The following is a 20,739-nucleotide window of genomic DNA, read 5'->3' as shown; positions in this document are numbered from 1 at the left end:
CAGCTTAGCTGGAAGAATGAATCATCTGAGGTCTGCTAATACATTTCATGCAAACATACGTGGGTTAGCTCCAATTACACTCAGCAGCACTTCGGGCTGCTAGCTGACATTGCACCAAATGATCAAGGAGCATTCTTACTGTCTTTTCTGCTGGGTCAATGATGAGGGGCAAGAAACTTAACTGAAGGCTTATACTGAAGCTAACTTAACTGAAGGCTAATAAACAGATTAGAAAACCAGAAATATCAAGCCTACCACAGGTACTTTCTTATTTCAGCCTGAAATACTGTCTTAGAATTTGCAGGGGAAGTGAAGTATTTTTGTTACCATATAACACAGGGATATCACTCACCAAGTTCTCTTCCATAAAGGCTGTTTTATAAATGGAGAAGACATATATTCCCTCAAGATACTTCCAGCAGCATTTCATCAATTTCTTTAAAAAATATTCTGAAAATTTCTCTCTAACTTTCACTACCCTCAGAGAAATGCTTCCCCACAGCAGATGACATCTTACCTTTTTATACCAAAAAGAAATATTTAAATTTTGTCAGGTTTGAGTAACCTAATCAATCACTGCTGTCCGCAGAATCCATGAAATATGTTTCTTGAGCAGCCCTTGCTCTCCCTCCTGAGACGTCTTTCCAGGCCTGTCTACTGTGTTGACCTGTTAGATGCTCTAACAGGTAGAAATGCCCACGTGTTTTGGAATCTCCTATTGTTACAGTCGACTCATACTTCTAAACATCTCATCACAGTCTTGACTTCCCATGTGCACAGCTGGCAAGTCTAGCCTTAGCACCACAGAAAGTGTCAGTGAAGCTCTAATAATTTTTGTCAAAGTAATTATAATTAAACCATGAAAGGTTATTAGAAGAAAAACAAACAACAAAACACACACACACAGAAAAACAAACAAACAAACAAAAAACAACAGTAATAGTTCAAAAAAATAAGGAACTGTCCTCTAAAAAAGTCAGAGAATTTGGAGTTATTCTAATAGTTATTCTGTCGTATTAAAGATGGTGAGAAGAAACCAAGGACCCCACAGACTGCCTAAACACAGAGGCTAAGGAATCCTGTGTTGTTCAGAGCTCATGCATATCCCTGAGGATTTTTATGGCCAAAACACAGCTGCACTTCAGTTACGTAAGCAGCATCTGTATTATTCATCTATGTGGATTTAAAAAGACCACTTATTTTAGTGACAGTAATTAACACAAACAAAGAAAGGGCACACATCTGCCAAGACTAAGTTATCCATGAACAAGGAAATGTGTAAAAGGTGAACTATTTTTACATAATCTTATCAGTATGATCCATGAGCCCAGTAAATATTGGGAAATTAACAGAACTACTTTGTACTTTAAAAGCAATTAAGTGTCACAGTTTATGTGGAATATACGAGGTTTATTGTTTCCACCTTAAGGGCAGGTAAATGGACAAAAAGATTATTTACAATCAGCTAAATAGTCAATTAGTCTTAAAGAAAAAGGCCTCTACAGCTTGATTTTTGAGTTCTGTTTTAACATAGATGGCCACAACCATTTTCCAGCACAATTACAGCCCTGCTTGCACCTCTGCCCTGTCTCTGATTGAATGCAGAATAAAGACACCCCGGTCCATTTACTTGTGTTTGTACATGGTGACAACCCCTAATATCTGCTACCTAATAGCTATTCCACAACAGCCTGCCTGCACCAACAGTTTTGTTTGACACTGAAGGTGCCTTTGTGTGGTTTAGCTTAGTCTGAGGTGGATTAGGCTAAACCACAAAAAGGCATTCCTAGCGTAGAACATGTATCCACAAGGCAAGCCAGCGCACAGGGGCTACTGCACTGTAAACTCATACCCAAGCTTATTTCACAATCGCTTCACTTCCACGTAAGCAGTAGTAAATGAGAGAAACAATAGTGAGGGAAAGAGGATTATAAGGGTTAAAACTAAATAGCAGAGGACTGCTGCATCCACCTTTCACAATAACCTTGTTTGCAGAGGATACAAAGCCACCACATGCTAGGCAAGACAGTGGGCTCCTACAGAGATTTGGACTGCTCCTTAGATATCTTACATAAATACAAAAGACATGAAAACAATATTGTCATTATATAATATATGGAAATAAAATTATGCATGGCTTTTCCTTAGTTTTCTTTCAATTATTACTGGTCATTGAGATACACTACTTCTAAATTAACAGGGACTTCTCCATTAATACACTCGTTTCCTGTTCGTTCATGGCATGTAACATTACAAAAATAATTATTTCAGAAGCCAACGCTCTTCTCTTATATAAGCATGAGACAAGTCAGTAATATAGGCCATCTATGTACAAGAAATGCTCATTTGAAACTATGGAAACAACTTCAGCCCTGAAAAGTTACTTTCAGTGACAGTGCAAATAAAATGTTGATCTTTCATTAGATGAACTGATTAAAGCTGGGGAAAAAAAAGATGGAGGTGTAAGTCTTGATTAAAGTACCTTTTTTTTTTTTTTTTTCTAGACCATCCCACTACCATATATGTTATTTCAACTAATATGAAACAGTGTTTTGGATGTTGTGGCGGCACAAACATAAATCATTCACTTAAGGCATATTAAAATGCCATGGTTAAAGCTGGGCCTCGTCCCAGGAAAGCCCCAGCTCTTCACTAGGTCATCCTCTTACTACAACTAGTCTTTAAGTAACGATGCCTCTTCATCATGTTAAACCTGCCTCTTTATCAGGTTAGAAATTAGGAGACATTTCTTCTCAGAGTGGTCAGGCACTGGAATGGGTTGCCCAAGGAGGTGGTGTCGCTGCCCCTGGGGGTGTTTAAGGAAGGTTGGACGTGGTGCTGAGGGACAGGGTTCAGTGGGTAGCAGTGGTGGTAGGCTTGGACCAGATGATGCCTGAGGTTTTTTCCAACCTTGATGATTCCGTGATTCACCTTATTCACACACAGCAGTGTATATATATAGTACACACAGAATTATGTTGTATACAGCCGTGACTTCACTGGCATTTTAGGCGTGGCTACGAGGCTATAAACCAGCCTTGTGTTGCACCAGTGAGCAAAATCTCACCCGCTGACACACAACGAGCGAGTGGCTCTCAGCGTTATCCTTAAAAGACAAGTTAAAAAAAAAAAAAACAAAACCCTCACAAACAGCAAGTGCCTTTCCCCTGCGCCTCAGGAGGCGAGCCAGCATCGCCTCACGCCCCCGGGCTGAGGGCGGCCAGACCCTGCACCAAACGGGACGAGGGGGCCGGGGCGCCGCCCGCCATCTTCCCGCGGCCGGGGCCGGGGCCGCGCCTCCGCCTCTCGAAAGAGCGCTCCCCGCCGGGCACGCGCCGTGCGTGCGCGCGCGCGGGAGGGCGGGGCCGCGCGCGCGCGCGCCCGCCCGTTGGCCCCCACAGTGGAGGCGCCGGAGCGCGGCGGGCGCGGCTCAAGGTGAGCGCGAGCGCCGGGCGCGCGCCCGCGGGGGGCGAGGGGAGGGGGCGGGCCTGAGGGGCGCCCGAAATGGCGGCCGGGACAGCGCCTCAGGCCCGCGGGCGTCCCGTCAGGGGGCAGCGCCTCCACGCAGGTCGAAAGGGGCGTCGGGGGTCGCTCAATCGCCCGAAAGGGAGCGTGAGGCGAGCTTTGTGGAGTCAGGCCGTGGCCCAGAGTCCTGTTTTAAACTGTGTTCAGCCACTCCAACACAAGTTAATTATTAAACAAAAAAAGCAGAGTTTATACAGTCCAGCTGTGTGTAGGCATGAGTCTGTATGCCTGCTGGAGTTTTAGATCTGTACATCAGTCAAAAGCTCAACAGTATTGGGTGTTTCTGGGAATGTCAAATAAAAAGGAAGCTGGATCAAGATCCTACTACTTTTTTTTTTTTTTTTTTTTTTTTTTTTTTCCCAACGATTTCTTTCTTGAGGGAAAGACTGCAGCCTGAGCTCAGCCCATACTGGGTCCCTTCATGGCAGTTCATATTGAGTCTGGCTTCTACTTTTTAAAAACTTTGCTATTTAATTAAGATTGTTCTAATGTAGAACTTCTAAGTGGAGTGGTGAACAGAAAACTTTGGTGCCTAATACCATTTCCATTCTCCTCATTTTACCAGTTATAGTTACTTTTTTTTTTTTCCCCAGTCCTAAGCCACTTGTCCATCTTTTCTATCTCTGTTTTCTTGGATCCATATCCTTATCCATCATTCCCATTTTCTCCAGTCCTCTCTCTCCATTATATTTCCTCTCTACTTTGCTAGCCTTTAGTTGCCGTTCTTTTTGTTCTCGCTGATTTGTAGTGCCAGTCCTTCCTTCCTGCGTGTTCCTCATTCCGAATCATTCTTCCTTGAAATTTCTGCCTTTTTATTTATTTTTTTAACCAGCTCTTCCTTTTTTTTTTTTACCAGAATGCACCTGGCATGGGCTTTGACAGCTTGAAAGCAGCTGAATTATTTTGGCAAAAGTATATGCAACTGAAAACAGTGTCTCGTGGGCAATCTCAGAAACAGGTAGTTCTCAGAACCAAGCCAAGGACAAACAAACCAGAGCATTTTAGTGCAAAGGAATCTATTTATCCTTTTTAAAAGGAGTTGCCATGTGTCTGTTTGCAAAATGGGAGAAGAAAGACAAGGGGGTAAGAATAACACTGGGCTAAAATGTTTTGATAGTGCCCTGGAGGTACTGCTGTACTGCCTAATGCTCCTCTACTCAAAAAGTGGGTCAGGTGACTTTGGCATAGAAAGACGATGTTAAAACTCATGACTAATTTTTACTCCATTTGGTTTAAAGAATAAAACCAGCTCAGTCTATTTTTTTTTTTTGAAAAGCTAGAATGGTAGTACATGATTTCTTGTAGGTCTGTTTACAATTAAAAAAATAATAATCCAAAAGTGTCCTTAATATTTGCATTACACATATGTCAAAAAGGATTATCTATATGATCCAGATCTACTTTATTTCACTTAAAAAATCTGTGCTCGTTATCCAAAAGCTTTCCTAGGTCAATGGTGCTAAAGGATGGTGCCTTTACTTATTTTCTTCATTTGCTTCCCAATTGTTTAAGATATGAAGAAAGTGTGATTGTTTTGTGTTATGTTATGCTATTGGTGTCAACATTTGCATGTGTAAGATGATTATTGACTTCCACTGTAGCGTAAGTGCAATCACATTTATAAGTAAATGTCCATCTCCAGTGTTCTATTTTACTGTGTCAGCTGTCACAGAATGAGTGGCAGTTCAGTTGCCAGCCTCTGTTTCTTTCTGTCCACCCACTCGCAGTATCTGGAAGATGTTCAGATTGAAATAGTACACAGGCTTCTCAACCAAAAGGTGTGAAAATGGCCCGGGAAATCAATAGCATTGTTGTTCCCTCAGAACTTCTGTCATTCGAAGAAGTACTCTAAACTTACATTGTGTATTTTTCCACCCTCATCTTCCTGTGCCAGGCTTTGTTGCTTTTCCTTTTTTTTAATTTGTTAATAGTTTTATTGGGCTTTTTTTTTTTTTTCTCTCTCTGTAGTATAGTAGAAAGCAGATATTTCACGTATGTGTTAGGCGTAATAAAAATGCTTTTCATGATCTGTTGTTCAGATTGGGTTTTTGTCCTTGCATAATGAAGGTATTTAGTTTCAGGACAACAAAAATAGAGTCAGCCGTGCAGTTTTGAGAGTGGACCGTTCTGTAAGGCAGGAGCTGTACAGCAATTCTGCCTGTTCTGCATAGTTTATAACCGGTGGATCAAACCCTTAATACCACGGATAGATTTGAACTGAATATGAATAGTGTTTAGAGGAATGATTTGCCCAGACTTCATGTGAACTGTCACATCGCTGTTGGTTTATATTCACTGCATTCTTCACTCATTGTTTCTGCACAGAGCAATGTCATTAGTGGCCATAAACTTACCCCAAGTTCTGTATGTGCATAAATCATTTACTGGAGGGTTTTAAATTGCACTAGATACATTTGGCAGTTTATAAAATGCTCATTGAATTAGCACAGATTCTGAGATACTAAGACAATTGCTCTGAGGATAATAGCTGGACCACTTGAATGTAATTTTGTTATGCAAGTATTATCAGCTAAGCTAGTCTAAGAGGATTCAGGTACTCAACAATGCAAAATTCAACCATTTACATTCAAGTTTACTCAGAAATGACATGGAATATAAAGTTAAAATATGCAATTTGATATTTTCATGCATTATATAGCCAGATGAGGCCATTGTGAGAACGGACCTGCCCACTTCAGTGTTTTGAAGAGGAATTTAGAATTTTATTCTGAAAAATACTTTATGAAATAATTTAAAAGCAAATAACCCAGACCACACAGGAAATCTGAACATGGAAGATGGCGCTGAATGCGCAATTTACCAAAGTTTGTCCCAGGCCATCCTTCCTTCTAGGATTTTAGCTCAGTATATGCATTACAGAGATTGTATTAACTGTGTGGATATGCAGTTCACAAGTTAACTTTTCATCTGCACTTGTTTTATATGACTTTTGGGCATGAATGCTGAAGTCACTGAGGCCCGTATTTAGTCCCCTCTTTTCAAATTCACAGTGAAGCCAGTATGAGGCCTATGCTTGGCAATTGCTTTGACAGGGTATCAGTCCACATCAGATAAATCCAACTACAATAGAGCAAAACCATTTTGTAACCCACCGTGCCTTTTGGCTGAGCTATCTGAAAAGCGTGGGCTGTGGCAGAAGTCAGAAAAAACAGGTGAAATTCTGGCACTCTGTAAGTGTCTCTGCAGGATTTCACATGTAATGAAAGTGCATTTCAGATGAGCTATTGCATTTACAGTGATTTGGTGGTTTGTTCTTTCTCCTGCCATTCTCGGTGGCTGGTAATGAGGTTGCTGTTGCAACCAATTCCAGCAGAGCAGTGGATGAGCCAAGCGGTGCCTGGTGGGATGCTCCTGGCTGAGCAGATGCTGAGCTCTCCCTTACTGCTGCCTAGGGCCAGGGGGCATGTTATGTTTCCCATGGGATTTGTAAGCGGTGTCGAAACATTTGCGTTACCTAAACCCTGTCCCCGCATTTCCAGCTTGCTAAGTACTTTGCCCTATATTCTTTCTCAAGGAATTTTATGTTTCAGGACTTCAACAATGTTTTCCTTTGTAGGAACCCGGTGTGAAATTGCTGCAAAAGCAGGGATGATTATAGAAAGAGTAGTGCTGAATTCACGCCCTGGTATGTATTTCTCTGCCATCAGGGAGCGATGTGTTTGTCTTGGTTGCCTAATACTCCAAAATGCTGAGAGTAGAAAGAGAAGCTAACAAGATTTGCATATCTTAATATTGTATGCAGCAATAAACAAAGTTTACTGTGAAGTGTGTCTATTTAGTTTGTGTATAGAGGCTTCTAAACTCTTGGGTGAGAAAAAAGGGATAATGCATACATAATATATGAGAGAGCCCTAAGAGTAAGAGTCAAAGTGAAGTAAGTTTTTGAGGCATTGCTTTTTAGTTCTGACATTTGTTCTTTTTGTAGAAATGACAACAGCATTTTGTAGCTGTTATTTTTTGTTCTCTTTTAAAAGTATTGAATTTTTCATCCTGCCATGCTTCAAAATGTTTGGTTTTGAAATCCACAGTTTGAGAATGTCTGCTTCCTTGCTTTCACACTTGTGTATGTCAACACAATTGTTTGAATAGTGAGTTTATAAATTGTCAGTTGCAGAAGAACCACATGTGTGTGTTAACTTTTTTTTTTGGAAGGGTTGTATGTTGCTTAATGCAAAAATAGTCATGTGAAGTAAGAACTATTGTGTATCCCAAAAACACATCTTTTCTAATGCAAATGAAATTTGACAGCAGTAGCTTTCCTTTTTAAAACATAGATGTGTGTCTGGCACATTCCTTATAGTGCCAGTGGTTCCAGCTGTGTGAGGTTTTTTATTTGTTTGGTTTTTGATTTGACTTAATTGTTCATAAAAATTATGTGCAACAAGCAGCATGGAAACTGTTGGTTCAGTGCAACAAATGCAAAAAGCTTCCTTTCAAATGGAGTAGGCTAGACTTGAGGATGTCCATATATATTCATAAGTAAAATGCACAAAATATAAATCAAAAGGTTGCTTGAAAATCAGAACAGACATGGCAAAAACAATCAGAAGAGTGGTTAGTGTGTGCCTCTGCGTGCTGAATACACTGGATGATTTGTAATTAGATAATACTTCAGTAGCCTCTGGAGTTCCTTTCTGTATAAATTAGTCCTCAATAGTCAGGAGAGGTTAACTAAGCATTTTGGGAAACCAGAGAATTAGTCTGTTTTGGGGGTGGGTTTTCAGTTTGGGTGGTGGGAGTGCACCTGTGTAAATCTGAGCCTGTGGTACAAAACCCAACGTTTGTTGGTAGTTTTATACCTGCCTCAGCATATAAGGTAATGTATTTTAAAAAGAACCGCCTTAACAAAAAAGGCCTTCCCTAGTTATTAAGGGAAGCTCTACATTCAGTATATATTTGTTTCATTTGAAAATACTTCTAGGTAAGAATGGAGTGCCAGTGGCCGAAAACTTCCGACTGGAACAAAGTACAATACCGGACACAGTGCAAGAGGGCCAAGTACGTGTTAGAACCCTCTATCTCTCCGTGGATCCATACATGGTAGGTGATGAGCTTATGGCTAAGCCAGAATTTCCTTAGAAATTACCTTAAACTCTGTTCCTGTTGTGGTGTTTAACATCGAAGTTAACAATTGTAGAACAAATGTACCTCTGGTATAACTAAGTAATTCTGTTCATTCCACTGGAGTTATATTGGGAAGGAATTTGGAGTTAATGTGCTTGTGATATATATAGGAATATGACTTTATGGGACCAGAAAGAGACTCTGAGCCCTGATATATTGTTACAGAATTGTTTGTGTCAGTTTTATCTCAACTGTGCCTTTTGTGATGCACATTTTTTACTTTTTTTTTTTTTTTCCCCTCATGGAAGAAAGTGTATTTCAATTGAAAGGAATGAGTTTGGAGAAGGAAGCATCTGTCATGATGAAGCAGCAGGGAGGAAGAATATGCCATGGAAAAAATTCTAGGCAAAGCATGTAAATGATTCAAGTTCAGTGTTACATAGATATTGTCAGTTTTGCTTACAGATGAAAGTCAGATTTTCTCCTTAAGTGAGTGATGACAGGGCAAAAATGTAGCAGAACTTTGTAAGCAATGGAAACAGAGAAGACTGTTGGATGGATCCATAATCAGCACTTGCACCTAATTCTGCAAAACTGTGGAAATCCAGTGTTTGGGAGAGCTGTGGATTGAAATGGAAGTGAAGGCAGGGTAGGAGGAGAACTAGACAGACCCCTGTCTATTAGTATGTAGAAGTTTGCTGTACAGAAAATGGGGATTATTTGTTCCCTACATCGATGGAGATAGTAGAAAAGAAACACTCTTAATTTCAGGTAAGTAGATTTAGTTTGGAAAGTAAGAAAAAATATAGAAATACTGAGGTAGTAACTTTGGCTATATGGAGAGATTAAAGAAAAGATTTCAAATTTCAAGATGTTTCATTAAACAGTCCTTTGTGAGGGATACTCTGAATATATTTTGTGTTCTCCAGTACATAGAGTCGGACTTAATGGTTCCTAAGTGTTTTTTTTTCTTTTTCCCAATCCTACATTTCGATGATTCATCCAGTTAAGGAATGGCATTTAGAGGATTCTCATTGGGTCCAAGCCAGTTGTCTTTGGTTACGAGACTGACTTTGAGGCAGTGTCTGTAGAATGCATTTGGCTTTGGTAACACTGCTGAAGGAGATTAAAATGATCTGTCCTTTGTACTGAGTGAACAAGAGGGGAAAGAGAGATCTAAGAGAAGATTATGAGTATTTGGGGCTTATTGAGAGATTTTTGAGTAGCCCATTGTGTTTGATGTTTTAAACATATCTCATCCCCAGCCTCATCTGAACTTCATATAATCAAACCATGTGTTGCACCAGAGCTTCTCATTAAAGCCTTGTCTTTCAGCGCTGCCGAATGAATGAAGATACAGGCTCAGATTACCTCCTGCCCTGGCAGCTGTCTGAAGTTGCTGATGGTGGGGGCATTGGGGTTGTGGAGGAGAGCAAGAATAATAACTTTGCCAAGGGAGACTATGTAACTTCCTTCAATTGGCCCTGGCAGACAGTGGCCATTCTGGATGGAAGCTTGCTACAAAAGGTAATGTAAATGTAATGCCCCAAAATCCACATTATCACCATTTTCTTTTCCTACAACTCATTTTAATTAATTAATTTATTTTTTAGTAGTTAATTATACTGTTTATTAGTCAAAATTAAGTTGGTGTTATTGAAGAAACCAGTTCTCAGAGGGTAGACGTGCTCACAGGTGGCCAAATCTGTATCAGTTTTCTCAATCGTTAACAAAGAAAAATGTGAGTGCATTTGCTGGTCATCAGGCATGACAGTATTATTTCAGTTGTTGTATTTTTAATACATTTCCGTGAAACTGCTTCTGTTAATTGATTCTGTTAGCTATCCTAATTGTAGGTAGACCTACTCCAGGTCCATGGGAATATAGTCAAAAGACATGAAAGGCTTTAGATATGTTTAATTCAATTTATTGCTCTAATGTGTTAGTGAAAGCTTCTACTTGGGATTTTACATCCAGAGAAGAAAGGATATTCAACATTAAATTGAACATAGGGAGGTAACGGTGTATTAGGTACGTTGTGTTCATCCTCAAGTAACACAGAAATAAGTTGAATAAGTTTATTGGAAATTGTACTTTTCTACTTTAAGACCCGTTGTGCCTCTGATCTGCAATCCTAATGTTTGACAATGGTGCTACTTCATCCTATATATTAACATTGGGATAGTTTACTGTTGCTGAAAACTTACCTCCCAATCACTTTTTGCTTTATGGACACTTCCATAATTTAAGCTCTTGTGAGTGCCTTTGCTTAAAAACTTTTTCTAAAACTATGTAAATATAATCTTTGTTTCATTCTGTATAAACTTGTTATTAAGGTAGAGAGTTTATAGCTAGCTTGTCCTGGCCCCTTGAGCTTGCTTTGTAAATATCCTGAGTTAGTCGTGTATCATTAGACAACCAAATAACAGCAAAACTTCACCTTAAAAAGAAATCCAACTCCACCGTGTGTTTTTGTTTTGTAGCTTGTTCCACAGCTAGTGAATGGATGTCTTTCCTACTTTCTTGGTGCAGCCGGAATTACAGGACTGACGGCCCTGCTGGGTATAAGAGAGAAAGGACACGTGACTGTAGGTGCAAATCAGACGATGGTGGTGAGTGGAGCAGCCGGTGCCTGTGGTTCTTTGGCTGGCCAGGTATGTTGGTTGAAGCCATAGAAATGATACATGCTCACTAAGTTTGTGTTCTGAAACATGCTGGTTAGTAAACATACAGATAAAATCATTATAAATATGATGAAGTATAACTCCATCGAAAGGGCCAGGTTTGCAGATCTGGCTCACACTCTTACTGAGAGAGACTGGAGGTGTGAAACTTAAGTTTCCTGCAGCTGAGATAGCAGAAAATGGTCCAAGGTAAGTAAAATAGATGTTATAAATGCATGTGTTCACTGCATGTTTATAGTCTGCCATTTGAATGGTCTTTGAGTTGACTGGTAACTTTCATTTTTTCTACCTTAGTAAATGTAGTAAACCTTCTTCATGTTGTTTTCCTTGACATTCTTTGTATTTTGAGATTTACGACCTTTTTATTCTCTCAGCTTTGCAGAACATGTTGTAGGTATGTTTGTGTGCATATACCAACATTTATATATCTATATGCACATACAAACACAACAGGTATCAAGCAAGCTTAAGACTTACTAATAAAGAGGAACTATGAAACAACTATTTGTGAGCAAATCTATAAAGAATGTATTTAACTTGGTTATTGTTCAATCTTTTCAGCCTTTTTTAGTTCTGATACTGTACTTTGTAGATGGTGATTTTATACTGTGCTTGGCTCTCCTGTACTTTCAGGCATTGGTAGTCCTACAGTCTAAAGCTCCTGCAGTCAGTGAGTTTGGAAAGACAGCATATTTCTGTTGGGATCTGCCCCTTCTCCATGTGTGAGGAGGGAATGGCAAGAGGCTCTTTGCTGCTGTTGTCACATGAGATGGGAGTGTACACTAAAATTTGCCGCCTGGGTTTTAATGGGATGGGGGATAAGTGTACCATCACTTAATGTCCCCCCAGTGGCACCTTTATGCATGGGCAGACGAACAATCTAACTTCTCTTTATTGTTCTTTATTTTTTTTTAAACTGCAGATTGGCCGTCTGGAGGGCTGCTCTAGAGTGGTGGGTATTGCTGGCACAGATGAAAAGTGCTCCATTTTGGTCTCAGAAATGGGGTTTGATGCTGCTATCAATTACAAGAAAGAGAATGTGGCAGAGCAGCTACGCAAACTCTGCCCAGGTGGTGTGGATGTTTACTTTGACAATGTTGGTGGAGACATCAGCGATACAGTTATAAGCCAGGTGATTATGCCAGCTGTCAGGTTTATTCTCATTACCCTCCAAGGTCCACATGCCAGCTTTGAATTAATTCACACTGGAGACTGGCCTACAATACAGCAGAACAGGCTTTCCACTTAATTGATCTAACCCTGGTGCTGATCCTCATCCTGAGGAGAAATCTAATATTTGACATCAGTGCCTGTCACTTGGGCTAGCCTGGCAGTATAGCAATAGGGACACAATTTCTGCTTTTGATTGCCTGCTTCTTTCAGGCCAGGAGTCTTGGTAATGTTCTTACCTTCTCTTAGAAACCTTCTCTGTCAGTGCAGTAATCTTGTGTTTTGTTAGCTTTGGTTTTCTGGCTTCACAAAAGAGCAGCTCTGCTGGGCCTCCTATAGGCTCTCAACCAGCCCTCTTTCTTGTCAACTCGAAACTACAGTTTCTGTCTCATGGCAGGGAGGCCTTGGTGGCAACCCCTTCTTTGGGATCTCTAAATCACAGTCCGTATCCAATAGCTGTATCCAACTTCCTTTGTCCTACTGTTGCCCTCTCCTGAAAAAAAAGGCACATATTAAGATAACAGATTATTGTATTCCTCACATTTAATGCCTTATTAAATGCTACGTATGCTGTATAGCATTTAGTTTTCCACTATTGGCCTGCATTTATCTAGTTAAATGTTGTGACACGTTGAATGGGACTGCATGCAATTCTCCTACTCTTTTCTAGGAAATGTGACTCTCAGTAAGGACATTTGTGTGAACATTTTGCAATATATTTTAGTGCATCTCTAGAAAATGTGTTTTTTGAGACCAAGGAATGTAATTTATCTCACTTTGTGCTATCCCAAACAGATGAATCAGAACAGCCATATCATCCTGTGTGGACAGATTTCTCAGTATAACAAAGATGTGCCTTATCCTCCCCCACTGCCTCCTGACATAGAAAAAATACAGAAAGAAAGGAACATCACAAGGTACAGTTCTCCTTCAGAACTTGCAACCAGGTTCCAGGTGGATTGCTCACATGACTTTGTGAGTCTGATGCTTGGAAGATATTTTGCAGATCCACAGTAGGCACATGTAATTAGAACAGAATGGTGCCATACTAAACGAGGAAACTGAAATCACAGTGTCACTGAATTCTTTCTTTTCATTTGCCTGTATCAGCATAAAATTGGGAAATGATATTACTACATTTTAACATACATGTAGATGTCTGATGTTGTGTTTTGTTTGTGATTGCTTAATTTAGTCCAGGAGTCTCTGAGAGATTCTTCAGGATGAGGGAAGGTGTTGCCATGGTTCTGTTCTCAGATGTTTTGCCATGTGGCATCTCTCCAAGTGTAGTGGTCCAGAGAGAAAATCAAAACATTTTTTATCAAAGTAAGGATGCAGCCGATGCAGTGACTGTATTGAAATCACATTTTTATTGTCTGGGTTTTCATTAGATAATGGGAACTTTATATACAGGTAAAACATTGAATTTTTGTTATGACTCTTGGGATCACTGGATCTCTCATGAGGGTTCAGGTGGAGCTAAGGCAGACGTGAGGAGCAAAGTCTTATGAGATTTTCCATTCAGTGCATTGTAGTACAATTTTCACAAGATTTAGTAGAAGGCAGTGGAGATTTTGGTCAATACATTGCTATAATTACTATTTTTGATGTTAATTTCTGTTTCTCTTGGTTGCTGTGGGCAGACGTGACAGCAGGATATGCAAAAATCTGGATAGCCAGAAAGTTAAGTTATACTTGTCATATAGTTCCAGGTTTTGAAATATGCTTACCCATTTCTTATCTCAAGGCTCATTCCTTTCTTTCTCAGAGAACGTTTCTTGGTGTTGAACTACATGGACAAACAAGAAGCTAGTGTGCTACAGCTCTGTCAGTGGATCCAAGAGGGTAAACTGAAGGTAGGAATTTTACATATAATCTGTGGCCTTTGATATTATCTCCTCAGATTGTGGTCTGCCTACAGGAAGTCCATCTCTTACCATGCCTCAGGAATGAACAGAGATTTTCTTAAGAATGTTTAAGTGTACCTGAAAGCTTATTAGGTAGTACTCTTATAGCGGATGGCTACTGAGGATGGTGTGACTGTAGTATGACGGACATGCTGCTGCTGTCTACATTCTTTCTTTCAGCATAGGGTGCAAGTACTTTTTGACTTAAGGAATCAGGCCTTCAAAAATACTTACTTATTTAGTTAGTTTCCTGAATGCTTTCAGGGATCCTGTCTGAAATTTAGTTTCAAGCTTTGCAATCGCTATTTATTATTTTCTGACAGGTAGGTTCTTGCTATTTTTCTCATAAGGTCTTTCTAAATTAGTTTTTGATTCTTCAAGAGACAAATAAATTTCCCTAGGAAAATCCTGAGATGTGAAGTTTTGGCAGATGCACAAATGTTCCAGTTCTGATGAAAGGACTAAACTGCCTACAGGTTTATCAGAAAGTATTTGCCTCTCTCTTGATCAAAGAACCTGGCCCAAGTAGAACACTGTTCATTGTAGCAAGAGAATCTTTTAGATTTGGTGATTTCTGTGTCAGTATCCTTGAATGTTCTTAAGTAATGTTAATCTTGTTTGAAGAAAGCTAAGAGGACTTTTTTGTATTGACAGGTCAGAGAGACTGTGATAAAAGGCTTAGCAAATATCGGCGGTAAGTTTTTTTACATCATTTTCTAAAAATAAGGCTAAGTGCAATGGCAGTAGAGGTCATTTGCCAATTCAGACTTTTAAAAATCTAAAACATTTAATTATTATAATAAGAATGTATTATTTTTCACAAGGTATTAAGATGTTCTGTGAGAAAATTATTATATGTTAAAAAAAATATTGAATATAAATTTTGAGATTTTTTTCACAAGTTTTATTATTTGGGGACGGAAGTGGAGGGTTAAAGTGTAACCTGCTACCTTAGCAGTTCACAGTCATCTTGATCTTACAGATTTAATGGGCTGCCTATTTATTGGAACTTGTATGTAAGAAAAGGGTATTTTGGAAACTTCAAATTCATGCTTTAAAAAAAACTGTCTCTAACAATACTTGATACTCTATGTGCTAACAAAAAAAGAATACTGAAAGGTATTCACAAAGAAAGGGAAAGAACATCAGACATGTCCAAAAAAAGGTCAAAATTAATTTATTTGAAGCCTATACTCTCTTCCAAAAATCTGTAACAAATATGAAATACAAGGGAGTCTTGTGACTACAGTGAGACCAAGCTAGGTGACTCAGGATGTGCTGTAAGATTGCATCCCTTTCAAGTAACAGGATAGAGTATGATGTAGCCCATTTAGTCATTAGTCCAATAAGACTGAAATAGGCATTAGCCAAAACTTACGGAGTCACGTTTATTTCTAATTGTTACTACTTAGTGGTACGCATATGTATTTTGAAGGAATCTGATTAAATGCAGCAGTCGTATTTCATACTTTATTTACTCAAAAATTTGTTATTTTGCACCAACTTGTCAAATTCATTGCACTACACAGAGCATTTATAAGCCTTTTCCCTTCGCAAAAATTTGTGAAACTAACACTATTTGTGGGCTCTCTGTTCATGCCTTGTCTTTCTGTTTGGTGTTTGTATGCTTGCCACAAAAGCAACAGATGTAATCATTAAATTGTATAGGGCCAGAAAGGTAATTAAAAAATATATTTTTAATTATTACACAAAACTGCCTTTTGCAGTTTATTACAGACACTGGCATGTTTTTTGTTTTTCCTTAATTTGGCACATGGTTAAGGATAAGTATGTGGTTGCTCCTGTTTGGGGAACCGTTTAGTATGTTTCTATCATTTTGTAAAAAAAAGGAGTTATTTGTCACATTTTGCTTGGCACTAACTTATTTCGTTATTTCTCTTGAAGCTGCTTTCCAGTCCATGATGAATGGAGGCAACATTGGAAAACAGATCGTCTCAGTTTCGAAGTAAAAGTTATTACTTCGGGAAAAAGAATTTGATTTTATCTCTAGTAGTGAGGAAGTTTTACTTAGAGTAATTTCTACTTTATTAAAAGAAATACTAAGTTGTTCTGTATGTACTGAAAGCGAAGATTCTGGGATGCTAAGGCAGAACCCATGGTAATAAACTGAACAGAGCAGGAAACAGGAATGCAATCATTTATACTAGAAGCCAGTTATATACTTGACAATTGTCAGCTAGCAAAATTGCAAATAATTCATGGATATAATTTTGAAGTTAGATCATCTCAGGAACTATTTCCAGTAAACAATTCGTATGTAGCCATCTGGATTTGGACATCAGAATTTACTAGTGTAGATGTGTGCCATTCCTATGCTAGTTTGTCTCAGTGCCCAGGAAGTTCTCTAGGAATTTCTAATTTACTAGTATAAGCTTAGTCTGACAGTCCAGTTAATCTGGCTAATCATCTTAGAATTTAAGTGTTCTCATTTTTTCAGATAACTGCAATAAAATAATCAATTCTTAGAATTCAAGCTCTATAATGCTAAGATGCTTCCTTTTTGCCCTCTGGAACAAATATGCACTGCTTACCTTTCCCATTTCTCTGTATTTTATCATTATATACCCTATTTTCTGAGTACTTGAAGCCTAATTCATTTACAATTCCATCTGCACACCACCTGAGAATTTCATTGGAGGTATGTTCAGCTCTAGGGCTAGCTTATTTTGGTGTAACAATGCTCTTTTACTGTTGCAACGGGGAAACTTGAAAAAACTGAGTCACCATTTTCAAGTTTGATTAACATAACCTCAAGCCAGATGAGAGTGATGCGACTAAGCGTGTCTTCAAGATGAAGAAGCAGAAAAAGGAACAGATGATTATCTCAAGGACATGAGAATATGTACATTTAGAAACATTGACCCATTTATTTAGTGAATAGGATCATGATGCATTTTGACTTACAGGTTTTGTTTTTAATGTTTGCCTTTAATGAGAAGTGCCTCCAAACGGCAGGGTCAGCTGAGTTGTCTGGAGGATGGATCCTCTAGATCTGCTTGAGTCACTGCCTAGGTTCAAACTAAATGGAATCCAAGAAATAGGAGAGAAACATTATCCAAGAAGTTTGGCATTAGAAATCCTTTTGCATACTGTGTAAGGTAAGACAACAGATATCAACAGTGCCTAATATAACTGTAAGCAACATGAAAAACAGTCCCTTGATTTCCCAGTGTTGAGGCTGACTCTGAAGGAAGAAAGCATTTTGCAGTGACTGGTGCTATAAACTTTGAAGAAGAGACAGACATCTGCAATATGGCATTAGATAGTCTAAAACCTTCAAGCATGTATTTTTCAACTACCCAACTACTCACTTTCAGCTAGATTCTGAACCCAGCATCAACATAACTAACTCAAGCAGCATTTACAACAGTGTCACATTAGGACAGAAACCACATTTTTTTGTGGAATAAAATCAGTATATTAATTGTTGCCAGCAACAGGTGAATGTAATTCAATCAATTCCTGCTTATTTACTATTTATAGATGGTACTCACTCTTGAAATTTAGGCAATGCAAACTTATAAAACTTTATAATTTGTGCATATATTAAATGAGATACAGGAGAAAATACAATGATTCCGAGCACTCTCTCTTGGATTCCTGTCACATCAGCTAGATTTAACTGGGAGGGAGCTAATGGGAATAGAGCCTTTTCAAAGGGAACCAGCTGCTCTAACATATGTTGACATGCCACATCATGTCGTTTTATTGTCACCTTTTCTTCCTTCTCACATGCACATACTTCAGATTGAAACAGCATCACCCTGTAGGCTGTTCTGCAATGCACACCCTATTCTGCAGTAAAACTTCTGCCAGGCAGCAGCTTGACCTTCATGCACTTTAACACACTTATTCTTTCTGAATAAACTTCCTACACCTAAATCCTAGTTCATGCCCAAAGCAAGTATCTAAATGTAAAAGAAAACAACCCTCTTCGCCACACAGGTGACCAACAGTCCACACCCCAACTGTGAAGCTGGTCCTACCCCTGGATCCATTGCTACTGCTCCTAAGAACTGTATCAATGCAAGAGTATTTTTTACAAGTGATAGTAGCATTGCCATTGCTGCTGAGCTGAAACAGTATCAATTTTAATCAGTAACAAAGTCCTCCTTTGATCAGCTCTTTCAGTTGTTTGGTTTTGGTGTGCCTATTTGTACATGAAGGTATATGGCTTTTTAGGCTTGTGGTGCTATCACGATGTTTTCCTATTTCCTTCCACTTCTGAAGATTAAGTGCTTTCTATACACAAATTTCAACATCCTCTAACTTGCATTTCCCTATGTTTGGCTTCCTCCAATCTATCAATTTTATTTCAGCTTCAACAGCCTGTTTTGAGACATATCTTCTAGTCTTAAAACTGAGAACCCTTCCGATTTAGTTCAAGCCTGCTTGAAAGGAAGTATATCATATGGTAGTACCCAAAGCATTTCAATTTCCTTACATACCCATGTATTTCAGAAGAGACTCCCACTGTGAGCTGTGGTGAACGTGTGTTGTATGAATATAAGAAAGCTATCATAATAACCACTACTGAAAAGGTGTTGAATTGCTTTCCTCTCATATGCTGTGGGTGAAGGTGTAAGTTCGACATATTTCTGTTTCCAGAGTTGCATTTGCTTGTCCAAAGTACAAATTTTGTACTTTTGACCAGTTTGCTAAAGAGCTACTCCAAAGTGAGCTCATATCTGGCACTATATGAGTTGACACACCTTCCAGGAATGACACTCCTCTAGGAGTTTACTTTTCACAACTGAATATATGAGAAAATATAATAAAAAAATAAAATTCCCAGCACTATTACTTTTACAGCAATTGCTTAGTAATCCACGTGTGTTGGAAGCCTAATAAAGTATGATGATGTGAGGGGTGATTTAAAGTGAGATCATGCTGAGATACTGATTCTTACAGAAACGAAGGCAGCTTGATTGCTGCAGCATTCCTGTAGATTAGGTAAGCTATAGCCAGGAATAGAGGTTTGGTCAGCCTTGGTCCAATGACTACAGGGAGGAAAAAAAAAAAAAAAAAAAAGATGGGGACAGTCATAGCAGACTTTATCATGGTACCCTCATTACTTAGGATTCTTTTAAAAGCTTTTCTGTATTTGTGAATCCTAGCTCATGTTACATTTCCAGAATAAATACAAATCAAAAGGGAAAAAACCTTTTAAACTAAGTGCCCATATTTGTAAATATATATATATATATATATATATATATAAATAAAAAAATAAACCTTAATTTCTTAGTTACTGTAACATTGCAGCTCTTCAGCAATCAGGTATTTTGCACTGTAGGAAAGGTCTTGTTTAACAGAAGGTAACAAGTAAGTGCTAAGAAAAATCCCAGCTGCTTCGGATGTAGCAGATAGTCAGAGACTGCAGAAGGACCAGCACCTGTCCCCGAAGCCTTACCTCAGTGATGGCGCATGGTAGGGCACATTATTTTAAGCAAGGGCAAACATGAAGTCAGAGTGGAAGGCGTGTGACCACAATAAGGTACTAGAAGTTCAACTATGCAGTCTTTATAAATAAGCACTTCTTGTTGCAACTAGCAATAACATTCAAACAGCATTGAACAGACAGATCTTTAAAAAATATTTGAGCCAATCTTATGCTGGTTTATATTTACTAGTTTTATGCACTCCCATTTCCATCTCTTTTCCTTTTATACTGTGGAAAAATTGCTGTTGGCCGTGCTTTAGTGCTAAGCCATACAGTTTAGCATCAGCATTTCATGGAAAATACCAGAAATACCATGAAGAGAGCTTAGCAGCCCCCACATAGGTGGTTCCCACTACAGTTTATAGTAGCAGTTTTAGCAAAAGTGGAGACAGAAGGCAGATGCCGTTCAAAGAGCTTCATCCCTTCCTTTTATTTTTTAATGCATTGATAGTGGAAGAAGCAGATGCAGGATTACTTTGTCCCATTGTTTCTAACGTTATTCTCTTCTATTACTACACTGCCTTTCGCTTTGCTGGCATCATTTCAAAGGGGGATATGTTTATACAGTCCATAAACAAGCTGTCGCAGGATGAAAGATCACAGGCAGAAAGCATTATCCTGCAAGGCTAACAACAGCTGGAATTAACTCTAAACCTAAAAAAAAAAATAATTTGTGACATGCAACTGGAAACTCTTTAGGAAAAGCACAGAATGAAAAACAACTCAAGACTGTTTAGCCACATGAATTTTGCAACCACAAAGATAAATTGGACAGCAAAATTCACTTGTGCAGCACTCTGCTCTGAGCAAAGTGGCGGTAAGGGGGTGGCTGAACAGGCCAGCAGCATTAAAAGGACACTGAAAGTAACTAAGCAGTGTTTATGTAAGAAAAGGGAGGTGCAAT

General features: G+C 38.9%; 1 protein-coding gene across 4 annotated transcripts; it reads left to right on the top strand.

Moving 5' to 3' along the window:
* Positions 1 to 3,376: 3,376 nt before the first annotated feature.
* PTGR2 (prostaglandin reductase 2) lies at positions 3,377 to 16,865 on the top strand. Of its 4 annotated transcripts, XM_082761567.1 has the most exons (11): positions 3,377 to 3,435; positions 4,382 to 4,483; positions 7,103 to 7,171; positions 8,468 to 8,586; positions 9,946 to 10,137; positions 11,094 to 11,264; positions 12,217 to 12,426; positions 13,260 to 13,381; positions 14,233 to 14,320; positions 15,026 to 15,065; positions 16,277 to 16,865. In XM_082761567.1, the coding sequence occupies exons 3-11, from the start codon at positions 7,135 to 7,137 to the stop codon at positions 16,339 to 16,341; spliced, it is 1,044 nt and encodes a 347-aa protein (XP_082617693.1). In that variant the 5' UTR covers positions 3,377 to 3,435; positions 4,382 to 4,483; positions 7,103 to 7,134; the 3' UTR covers positions 16,342 to 16,865. The 4 variants fall into 4 exon arrangements, with proteins under 4 accessions (XP_082617693.1, XP_082617695.1, XP_082617694.1 ...); XM_082761569.1 differs by lacking the exon at positions 4,382 to 4,483 and having other exon boundaries at positions 3,379 to 3,435; XM_082761568.1 differs by lacking the exon at positions 3,377 to 3,435 and having other exon boundaries at positions 3,640 to 4,483.
* Positions 16,866 to 20,739: the final 3,874 nt, after the last annotated feature.

Source organism: Aythya marila, assembly GCF_965140915.1.
Source record: "Aythya marila genome assembly, chromosome: 5".
Taxonomy (NCBI): domain Eukaryota; kingdom Metazoa; phylum Chordata; class Aves; order Anseriformes; family Anatidae; genus Aythya; species Aythya marila.
The sequence above is the reverse complement of the archived record's forward strand: the minus strand, read 5'-3'. Positions and strand labels throughout refer to the sequence as shown.